Source organism: Neofelis nebulosa, chromosome 1, assembly GCF_028018385.1.
Source record: "Neofelis nebulosa isolate mNeoNeb1 chromosome 1, mNeoNeb1.pri, whole genome shotgun sequence".
Taxonomy (NCBI): domain Eukaryota; kingdom Metazoa; phylum Chordata; class Mammalia; order Carnivora; family Felidae; genus Neofelis; species Neofelis nebulosa.
This window is the reverse complement of record NC_080782.1, coordinates 219,161,922-219,173,948: the sequence shown is the minus strand read 5'-3', so window position 1 is coordinate 219,173,948 and position 12,027 is coordinate 219,161,922. Positions and strand designations below refer to the sequence as shown.

Here is a 12,027-nt window from a genome sequence, read left to right as displayed (position 1 = left end):
CTTTTCATATCGATATATTTTGTCTCTATAATTGGACCATAAGCTTTTCAAGAGCAAGGTTACCTTATACTTTCTGAACCACCCCTCCCTCCTACCATTTCCCAAGGCTTCTAGTTCACCAACAGCTTCAGATTTTTCAAATAATAATTTAGGGGTTGGTTTTGCCTGAATCGCAGTAAAGTATCTTTTATTTAAATATATGGAAACAGACACACACACACACACACACACACACACACACGTGACAAAGTTACGGAAATACATCTTTAAAGGCCACCCCAAAAAAAGGCAGTTGCATAAAAATTGTTAGGAAAAAATGTTAATGCTGATTTCTCATTAGACACAAATAGCCAGGGTCAAGTTTAAGTTTACAAGTCTTTGAATTTGTTGTTGTTCCTTTGGATTTGGTTTTTCAACTTCCTTTCTTTAAATAAAGTGGAGGTGACCTAAGGAAATGTATTTTCTATGCTCCACTGAAGTTGTTAAATGAATGCTAAATGAGTCAAATCAGTTTTTCATAAATAATAACTGCTCACTGCAGATGTCTGATCAATATATTAGACACTTCCCTGGGTGAAATTTCTCCAGCATTGATACAACAGTGGGTGTAACAGGTACAGCAGAGTATAAAACATTTTATCATCCACTTAGTTAAAAGTATAGAGTTCCACCAAGTGCCAGATAGAAATTTCGACATTACATGAGCTCAGAAGTGTATAGATGGTCATTTATATAGTGGGGACAATTTTCACAGCTGAGAAAGCAAAGCACTCCTGGTGAATTTGCCTTGGCTTTCTACCCAGAATTTCCTAATATACTAAAGAAACCAGGATGATTTTGCAGCTTGTTAGGTACATGAATAAAGCGGGGTCCTTACTGCCTGCCTCAGTATATTAGTATGATTTCAGGAACATTAACCTTTCCCATAGATAGTGTGAATCTAGTCAAAATCGCATAACTGATTTGATATCGAAACACTGGGTCACACGAATTATATCGTGGTCTTACGTGCTTCTGGTATTGCTAGAATTCAAATTCAATATTACTGGACTCTGTCATTCGGAAGCCAGCTTTCTTTAATTTAATTGTTTCTTTCTCAGTAAAATGATCAACCTCTCAGTGCCAGACACAATTGATGAAAGAACAATCAACAAAAAGAAACTCACCCCCTTCACCATTCAGGTAGGTCTTCTCTCCGTTACCAAACTATAGGATTGTGTTTGGGATGCGTGAGCCCCGGAACTGCAGAGTCAGCCTTTTCCGGGGGCTTGGCCATTATTCCAGAACTCAGGTTTGCGGCTGGTGATTTGTCATGACTAGCGGGACAGAGAAAGACGTTTTGTTTTTGTCTTTCATTAACAGAGCAGGGGGGCCGGGGAGGGGGACCATTGGTGGGACATTAGCAGTAGTGGCCGGGCGTCGTTTGTTTTGGCAATTATGAATACAATTCACATTGGCTAAAGTTTCAACTCAGACTTTCCCTAGCAGTTTATCTTTGAGCTGTTGCCAAACATGCAGCATTTTAGCTGAAAAGATAAGCCTTTCTAAGAATTGAAGGGCTGAGAGACGGGAAATGCTCTGGCAGCCTCCCGGTGGTATTGGCCACGGCCACTGGTGTGATAAATATAACCTGGTTTTATGCCTTCAATTTGTGAATTAACTGGAACAGTAACCAGTGGTTAAGTAAGCCGTATTTCTATGTTCTGTCCCAGTGTTTTAACATTATTGTGATTCTCTCGTTCTGGAACCGTGTCTCACTACTTAAATCATGAACAATATATTATGCCGTTTGGCGTAAGCAACGCCGTGTACTTTTAACATGCGAGGGGTAACCAAAGTGAGAACGATGATTAACCATATATGAACGTGCTTACTGTTAAATTTAACCTTGAGGCTAAATTTTAATCTTGGCCATAAATAGAAACGGTGTTTTTATTCATCATTTGAGCTCTCCACCAAGGCAAAACCCCACTTTATTCCCCCCCCGCCCCCCACCAATAGTTCCAAGTCACCGGTAGCCTGTGTTTCGTTTTTAGTTTGTCATAAAAACGACTTCTGTACATCCCCACCTCAAAATCTTCTCCTTTGCGGACCCAAGAAGAGGATATAGATTCTAGGCTGAAAATGTCATTGATTCTATTCCAACCATGTTTGAGATACATCACGTGTGTTGTTGCTAGTTCTAAGAACGGGTGGTCTATATATGTATGTGTGCATGTGTGTGTGAGTGTGTGTAGGTGTATGTGTACTTAAGGTCCCTAGATATTATGGATACTCAGTAACTTGTCTTAGTGAACACCACTGTCTCTTTCCCAGGAATTTGATTTGTATCTTTTTCATTCCCTTAATACCCAATCTGAAAGTCAAAAAGCTGTGTTGTTACTCTCTTTTATGACCTTGATTTACATCAACACTTGTGCTATTAATGATAGCCAGTGACAAGACAATGACCACCCTCAAAGGTACCCCTCTCTGTCTGGCCCAGTGGGGATGTTGAGTGGGTAGGCTCCATCACAGGGCAAAATAGAAAAATGGAACACTCTTTAGTTTCCTCCGGCCCAGGGTGGGCCTTCAACTCAGGGAGCCGGTTTGATTGAACAGACACCGCTTATAAGCCCAGTGCCTGGGTTTCTCTGAAAGATTTCCTCTTTCAGGTGTTACTGCTTTTTTTCGATGTTAAAGTCTAGTGAAGACCAGGCCTCTAGACCTGTGAACTTTCCAGAAGCAAAACATTGTTGTCGACCGTTTTGCCATCTGCAAAGTCAAAACTGAAATTTGTACAACTTTCCTCCCTCAGGAGAATCTGAACCTGGCTCTGAATTCTGCTTCAGCCATTGGATGCCACGTGGTTAACATCGGGGCTGAGGACTTGAAGGAGGGGAAGCCTTACCTGGTCCTGGGACTTCTGTGGCAGGTCATCAAGATTGGGTTGTTTGCGGACATCGAACTCAGCAGAAATGAAGGTATGAACCAAGCCACAGATGTTATTAATGGCGTGGCTTTGTATTAATGCACACGCGGGGGGCTGTAGGAGGAAGATGTCAGGAATACTCAAGCCCAGAATCCCCAGTTTTTGAAAACTATGGTTATATTGAATCTGTTGCATTAATGTAACAGTTTCTGTCCACACTGACCAGGCTTTTTAAAAGGACAGAGCAAAAGCTTTTTAAGACCACAGGCTAATAATAATGCTTGTTTAGAACCTAGAGCTCAGTCTGGCTGTCTGGGATCCAACCTCAAGAGCTTTTCTGGGGTCACTTTGCCTTTAGAATACTTTGTAACAAAATAGACGACTTCTTTTAACTTGTGTTTTATGAAGCAGTTCTCATTCATGTACTGCAGTGACAGCACCAGATGAGGAGAAACGTGGTCTTATTTCTTAACCAAGACTGTGGAGGATTGCATTGAGGGTTTCAGAGTTCTCAGCTAAATATTGTAGCTGTCAGTCTTAGCCTGTCTGCTTCCGCACCCTCTCTCATTTAAACAATCACAGCCCCGTTGTTTAGACAGAAGTAGCAGATTGTGATAAGAATAAACTGAGGGTTGATGGGGGGTGGGAGGGAGGGGAAAGTGGGTGATGGGCATTGAGGATGGCACCTGTTGGGATGAGCACTGGGTGTTGTATGGAAACCAATTTGACGATAAATTTCACATTAACATAAAATAAAATAAAAGGATAGGGAAGTATAATCCTCCTGGAAGTAAAGGAGATCCCAAAATTGAATAAAAAAAAAAAGAATCATACAAAAAACAGGGTTACCTTTTAGTTTTCTGGTACAGATCCCAAGAATATGAAATCTGTAGCCAGATTCTAATCTTTAGTTATATATACCTTCTAATTTCTATCTCCAAATCATAATAACCCCTGAAGAATCCTGGGTTGCTATTTTTAAACCAATATATTCAGCATGATATAGAGTAGAAAAAGCAAATAGGAAACTTAGAACCCACGAGAAAGAATATTAATTTGTAAATTATGACCTCAACTGCATTTAGACCTTCTAGCCGAGCAAAACCCATTTATTCAGCAGGGAAAAATAGAGGAAAGAGTTGATTACACTTTTTGAGATGCTAATAATGATTCGAGCGAGCATTTGAAATACAAAACACCTATGGGAATAGCGAGGGGACAGTTGTCATTATTATAAACATTTTTTTAATGTTTACTTATTTTTGACACACACACACACACACACACACACACACACACAGCATCAGCAGGGGAGGGACAGAGATAGAGGGAGACACAGAATCCGAAGCAAGCTCCAGGCTCCGAGCTGTCAGCACAGACTCCCACATGGGGTTCGAACTCACGAACCGCAAGATCGTGACCTGAGCCGAAGTCAGACGCTTAACCGACTGAGCCACCCAGGTGCCCCACAATTGTCATTATTATGAAATCGATCTCTTCAAAGCAAAACTGTTGGCATATTGTGAAACGTGGTCCGATGGAGCCAGAGGAGCGTTCTGAGCCCGTAGTCTTGGTTATTTCTGCGTCCCTGCCCTGGTGCTCCTGGGCACAGCTTCGAGATTCACTGGCGACTTGCCTTTCCCACCTGAAAAATGAGGACAATAGATAAGCTCGCAATACCTTACATTTCTTTTCAGGGAATGATCATAGAGCATTTATTCCGTGGGACAGGCTTATCAGTACCTTTACCCCAGAGAAATAACATTGCCACGTTGGCTTTCCAGAAGAGCCCAGTGCAAGTTGTAACTGCCCCCTTCAGCTATCCCCTGGATTTATCTTTCTTCGGCTTTTGTCCTTCTTCAGCTCTGATTGCTCTTTTGAGAGAAGGGGAGAGTCTGGAAGACCTGATGAAACTCTCCCCTGAGGAGCTCCTGCTGAGGTGGGCTAATTACCACCTGGAAAACGCAGGCTGCAACAAAATCAGCAACTTCAGTACAGACATCAAGGTAGGAGGCGTGTGCAGGGAAGGGGGTTTGGGCGTCAGTGGAGAAAAGGCAAAGACTCGAGGCTACCTTCTGTCACGTCAGAAGCGCTAGGGTTAGTGAGAGGGTGGCTGGTGTCCTGGGAACTGCTGGATCCTCTCCAGGGTCCTTGTGCCGCTCTCCCTCGGAGCCCCACGCAGATCTGTCCAAGGTCCTAGTGACTTGGATGCAGCAGCCTCCAAGGGAGATGGGCCTCTCCGGAGCCAGAATGTCAGCAAGTGGAGGGAGGGAAGGGCGAGAGGTAAGACGGCTTTTCAAGGAGGAGGGTACGTGTAGGACTGTGATGCCTTTCTCATGTTATCAGTGGGAGCATCAGATGAGAAACCTTTCAAAAAAAAAAAATGAGGATTACTCTTCGAATTACGCGAAGAATACGAAACACAGTATCTCGTGCACGCTAGGTACCGTCCTACCTGCTTTATACATGCATTGGCTCATGTGATCCTCACAATAAACCTTTGAGATAAAAATTACTATTTTCTCATTTGACAGATAAGGAGACTGAGGTTAAAGAGAATTTAGGTACATGGTTCAAGTTCGCATAGCTGGGGAACGAGATCAGGATTCAGATCCGGCAGTCATGGGGACTCCATGGCCCCCATCTTTGACCATCGGACTTACCGCCTCTCTAAAACAACTCGCGGATTTCTTGAAAGGTTTTCATTTGCAGAAACCAGAGTGGTTTTTAGAAGCTAATGATCCTGGAAACCATCTGCAATGAGAATTCACCCCAGGGCATGTAGAAGGGCGGGCAGTCCCACAACAGAGATCCAAAGGGGGGAAAGGCTGAGGGAAGCATGCACTGTTTCAAAACTTGGTGAAAAGTTCCACGTCAAGGTAAAGGACAGCTGTTGACATTGAAGACGGATGTGCTGAGGTAGAAAGAGCTTAAGGAGATGTCAGGAAGATCATAAGGCACTCCCTAGTAGTAAACGGTGTGAGATGCTAGGGTGCAGCATGAGAAAAACATTTCGGTCTCCGCCTTCTCAAAAGCTAAAGAAATTTTCTCCCAAGAGCTGGAGGAAAGGTCACATGCTCACCAAAAGTCAACCCAGGTTTATATTTCTTTTTTTTTTTTTTTACTTTTTTTTTTTTTTAACATTTATTTATTTTTGAGACAGAGAGAGACAGAGCATGAACAGGGGAGGGGCAGAGAGAGAGGGGGACACAGAATCCGAAGCAGGCTCCAGGCTCTGAGCAGTCAGCACAGAGCCCGACGCGGGGCTCGAACTCACGGACCGCGAGATCATGACCTGAGCCGAAGTCGGCCTCTTAACCGACTGAGCCACCCAGGCGCCCCTATATTTCTTTAAGTGACAGCTTCCCCCTGCTGTGGACTCAGTGGCTGCCAGGCCTGGTGCCAGTTAGACTGAAGCTTCTAGATGGGAAGTCCCGGATTCTTTAGGACCTAAGCTAATCATGCAAAATTAATTTTTCTAACTCTACAATTTTCACTAGTTATTAATAGTCTAGCTACCACCAACCAAAGAGGGGTTTAACTGGAGCCGGACAGCAGCATTATCTTCCTTTCGTCCCAACAGTTAAGCTCTGCACCTGTTTCAGCCAGAATTTTCAAGCTTTTCATCCCAAAATTAGGCTGCTTTATCTGAGCCATAAATGTATCTGATTTCCCATCACCAAAAACTGCATTTTTTAGAATAATAACCATTGGAACTAGCAAGCTGAGCATATACAAGGGTTGTGCCTGTGATCAAAGAACAGCTGTATCCCGTCCAAGGTCAGGGCTGTGACGTATGTCAGAGCATCTGGCAACTTTGGGGGGTTTCAATCATACGAAGTCAGCACAGGTGGGGAGAACACCCGCCCCCGAGTGAGTGAGAAAGGTTTATTAGTATATCCAATCTGCTAAAAATTTAGCCGTCTTTTTCAACTTCGTGGTAAACGTTAAATGCACTTGTCGTAGTAATATCTCCTTTTATGTAAAGATTGTTTGTGAATGCTTCAACCTTCTGTCTCTGAAATCTTTCTTTTTCTTTTGCTGATTGTCCATTTAAATGTATTTTTAAACTCTGCTTTAAACTTCTGCTTCCTTTTCCTGTCACTTTTTTTTTTAAATTAAACCTTAGCTGACTGACTTCTACAGCAATATAAAGGTATATATATTTTTCTGTATACAATTTAATACATATACATAAAGTATTTTTCTCCCCTAAGAACAACAGAGTGGCATTTGCCTCTTTGGATTGCCTTGTGTGTATGTCGTATATTTGTTACACTCCTTTTACAAAGAAAGTCCAATATGGTATGTAAACAGACAAATCGAAAATTCAAATTAGTGAATGTTTCCAGCTTTGTTAATTAAGTTGCATTCTTGAATGACAGTCCAATAAGAAAATAGAATATGTTTGCTTTGGGGAAATTATTGTCGTGCTAAGTATGTAATTAGCTGTGCTGTTTTGAAATTGTAATTTCTTAATTTCTCACAGGATTCAAAAGCTTATTACCACCTGCTTGAACAGGTGGCTCCGAAAGGAGATGAAGAAGGTATTCCCGCTGTTGTTATTGACATGTCAGGACTCAGGGTAAGGCCGTGTCCAAAGTTGCGTTTAGAGGACATGATATTGTTGTTGGGAGCTCTGTTGCCCCGCATGACGCTGACTCCGGGGCTCCGCGAGTGGATATCTCTGCATAAAGCCCTGCTAAGGCCGTTAACAACAGTTAATGGTTTGGGATAACAATTGTGGGAAATGGAATCTGAAAATGGACGTTAAGGAAAGAAAGAAACTAATACCAATCCAATGCCACACACTTCTGTATGTGTCTCGTCATTGAATAGCACTCAACAACACCAAGAGGGATCATTAGGTTCATTTTTAGGTAGCTGAGTATTATTTCTAGAAACCAGGGGGATATTTAGGCAGATAAATAAACTATCACTTTGTCATTGAAAAAACCGAGTCTGAGAAGGATTAATTAATATGTCCGAGATCATATATATGACAGATTATTGGAAGTTATCGGACCCAAGGCTGGGGTCCTTTTCCTCTGGTAATAATAAGGAAAGACTACATCAGTGGGGATAATAGGAGAAAAGGGCTGGGTAGGATTGTACGAGTTCTTAGAAGTGTCTGGCTTGAGGATTCTTAAAAACAGTCAACACAGACTTTAGTTTTTCCACCACTTTGGTATTGACCTTGAGAGGTTACCTTATCCATGTTTGTGCCTCATTTGCTATCATTAGAGTTAAGTCCAATCAGTTAACGTTAAAGTTAACTCATTTCTGAATGAGGAGCTTGTGAAATGTATCATGTACAGTGTCATCTAGTAAAGCATTATATTAAATCAATTTAAGTTCTGTTTTCTGAAAACTGGTGGTTTCATAGACTCTTAAGAATTTTAAGAATGGTGGACCGCATTTCAACGGAACTTTACCTTCTAGTAAGCGTCTACTTACAAAGGACTGAAGATCCTCTAGAACTATTTGAATAGACTTTTAATATATCAAATCCTCAATGAAGTTTACAAAAGCCAAACTGCTCTTATGTCCTTCTCAATGACACTATATAGCTTGCCTATCAGTGACACTATGTCGCTCACCTATCAATGATAACTATGTGGCTCACCTGACTGAGCACATTTTATTTTGTTCGAGTTGCAAGTATACCAACTCAATTTGGGAAAGGTGGTTACACTAATCAGAAGTTCTTAGTGACAGGTGTAAATGTCTTCGATGAACTGAGAATAGGAGTATAATTTTTGATGATCCCATGAACACTGCTGGTAGACACAATCTCACGGACTCTGTGCAAGCAAATAATAAAAGGAAGCTTAATCACAGAAAATAATTAAGATCAACTTAAACGATAAGATTGTAGTCTCTCTTTAAAGACAGGACAACCAAGCATTCATCTGAAGTGGTTCTGTATAGAGATGAGAGATTCAGTTACTCAATTTCTGAGATTCGTTTTACTTGTAACTTGCTGATTTCAGTTTAGGCAAACGTAAGTAATAATATGCTGTGGTTAAGTGTCTATCTGAGGTTAAGCCCTGAGGGTTTCAGTATGGTTCCCATTACTGTTTCATGTTCCCTGCCTACTTTGTGCATGGAGGGTCTTGACCCAGCCTTGACATGACCTTTGTCGTTACAGGAGAAGGATGACATCCAGAGGGCAGAATGCATGCTGCAGCAGGCAGAGAGACTGGGCTGCCGGCAGTTTGTCACAGCCACAGACGTTGTTCGAGGGAACCCCAAGTTGAACTTGGCTTTCATTGCCAACCTCTTTAACAGATACCCTGCCCTGCACAAACCAGAGAACCAGGACATCGACTGGGGGGCCCTTGAAGGTAACTGGAAACCTGTCACTTACAGGTTCAGAAAGGCATTCACAATTCTGATTCAAGGGCAGTTTGAAATTACCTACTAAGCAAATGGGAACCCCTCACACGTTGGGGAAGGTCATCAATTCTCTGGTATATAACAAAGAGAATAAATAGATTAACCAAGTCAATTACAACCTAGCAGAAATAATCAAGTACCATTATGTCACATTCATTATACATAGGCTTCATCCATTACCAGAATTAAATGTTTTACGGAAGACAATGCATTTAATTATAGGATGAAATAAATTCTGAGTTCCAAAAACCTAATTTATGTACTTAATGGACTGAGTGTTAATTCCTGGAGGCAAGAGTTTGCAGTCACTCTTCATCTGAAAATATTTAACTTAATGCTAAGAGGTGTTTAGTGAGGTTTTTGTTTTTGTTTTCTTACTTCGATTTGGATTGGGGGGGGTGGAGAAGAGTAAAGTTTTGAGGCAGCATCTCTGACGGTTGGAATTTGGGGGTTAGTGCCCTAAGATTGAACATGTAACTATAGTCTGGTTCTTTTTTCCATCATGAATTAGTTTCAATATTGAGACCAAAATAAAAAAATCAAGACAAAATTGATATTAAATGAATATCACCAAAGAAAGGAAATCCAGATTTGAAGTATTGATTGTTTTTGTTTTTTGTTTTTTGTTTTTCTCTGCGATGCTTTACCCGAGCTGGATGTGCAAAATCAATCTGTATTCCAACAGTGGTGCATTTGAATCATTTGATAAATTGTGGTCAGGGGTCCAGGCATTTTGTTGACTACCGAGTACATATATCAAGGCCTCTAATCAGCCACTTCCAGCTGCCTCTAGAACATCCCCATTTGGTCCCTCCGCCATCACTTGAAATTCAGCATGCGCCAAACAGAATTGATCATCCCCCCAGCCCCCCACCCGCTCCCAGCATCGCCTTTCTGCCCTCCGGCCAGCCCACCCACTCTCCTTTAGAAACTCCATTTTCACTAATCATACCACTTTTTGTCTCCCCAAAACCCTGCTTTGATATTTTCCTCTTCTTCACCTCTAAATCTACTGAATTAGTAAATGCTAATAGTTCTTCCTGCAGAATGGCTTGTAGATTGTTTTCCCTTACTGCTTTCTGGGCTCTTATTAAATCATACACCACCCAGTTCAGTAGGTCTTAAGGGCCTGGTCCTCTGTTTATCAAGCATTTGAACGTATCCATGTGCCAATGACACACACTGTCCCCTCTGTGTATTTAATTTAAATGCACATTGCCTTTCAGTAATTTCGCACACTGCTGCCAGGCACATCACAACACCACCTTCATTATATCTCTGCCCTGCTCAAGAATTTATTACAGTAATAATAAAAAAAAAAAAAAAGAACCCATAATGACTGGCATTGTTTAATATATCAACCAACATCTGGTAGCTGGCATTCAGAGATCCCCGATTCTGGTTCCAGCCACTAGGCAGCCTTATCTCCACGGAGAACACAGATCCCTGAAAAATGAGTTCCTAATGGTTTTGACGCAGACCTTGCCTGCCACTCCTCTTTGTGTTCCTGTCTACCCCACCTCCTCTCCCCACCCCTGACTCATCCCTCAAATCCTCTTTGCTGTCCAGATTCTACTGGTCCTATAAGTGAAGCTCAGATTCCACTGCCTCCAAACTCAGCCCACACTGTTCTCTCTCCTTTCCGAGCTCAAGGGGCAAGTATGTTTGCCTCCCATGTTAGCCGTCTAGCTTGCGTGATCGCACTTTGAGGCCTGAAAGCCTTGTTGACCTTGAAAGAATGTTAGCCTCTTAAGTGGCGGCTCTGAACCGCTTCCCCACACAGGAGCTCGTGCACCACTAATGGATGGTACAGACACACACTCATGGAATTGGAAGAGAGAAAAAAATTAACCACGTTACAAGTGTCACCCAAATCTATTAAGGTTTATTGAGTAAATTTTCTTCATTCTTCGTTTCGTTTTTCGGATAGCCTCTTGAGTTAAACTTTGATCATAAAAAAGGCCTCTCCTCTTAGGGGCCTGAAAGATAACGGGTCTTCATTAATTTAGGTGAGACAAGAGAAGAGCGGACATTTAGGAACTGGATGAATTCCTTGGGCGTTAACCCTCGAGTCAACCATTTGTACAGGTAAGGATATGTAGGGACTCATCCTGTTTGTTTGTTTTTTTAAATATACAGATCTTTTTTTTTTTAAGTTTATTTATTTTGAGAGAGAGTGAGAACAAGAGGAAGAGGGGCAGAGAGAGAGAGAGAGAGAGAGAGAGAGAGAGAGAGAGAGGATTCCAAAGCAGGCTCCACGCTGCCAGCGCAGAGCCTGACACGGGGCCAGAACCCGTGAACTGTGAGATCACAACCTGAGCCAAAACCAGGAGTTGGACGCTTAACCGACTGAGCCGCCCAGGCGCCCCGTGGAGGGACTCATCTTTAATGTGAGACACCGAGACCTTGGAAGATCCCTGGGGTCTGAGATATCTCTGTGCCATGCAGTTGTCTTTCCCAAATGTGTGCATCTTGGTGAGAAGGGGGATGGTCCCAAATGGAGCCGCAGGTGTTGAACCTTCAGCCGAGAAACTTCCATCTACCATCTTTGCTGAGTGTTCACTAGAAAATCATAAGCCGGCAACCGGACAGATTTACTACATATTGTAAGCCTGCGCTCCGCTCAGAAGCAGGCGAAACAAACAAACAAAAAAGTTAAGTTCACGGTGATGAAGTTAATGGCGTCTCCCATGCCATTTGTTGAAGCCGCATTTCTT

At 42.3% G+C, this 12,027-nt stretch overlaps 1 protein-coding gene across 1 annotated transcript in view; it reads left to right on the top strand.

Moving 5' to 3' along the window:
- LCP1 (lymphocyte cytosolic protein 1) overlaps positions 1–12,027 on the top strand; it is a 53,283-nt gene that overhangs the window by 25,248 nt on the left and 16,008 nt on the right. The window contains exons 6-11 of the mRNA XM_058685196.1: positions 1,101–1,182; positions 2,798–2,963; positions 4,775–4,917; positions 7,401–7,496; positions 9,063–9,258; positions 11,320–11,398. Of these exons, the coding sequence (XP_058541179.1) occupies positions 1,101–1,182; positions 2,798–2,963; positions 4,775–4,917; positions 7,401–7,496; positions 9,063–9,258; positions 11,320–11,398 (762 nt within the window). The remainder of the gene's footprint in view (positions 1–1,100; positions 1,183–2,797; positions 2,964–4,774; positions 4,918–7,400; positions 7,497–9,062; positions 9,259–11,319; positions 11,399–12,027) is intronic.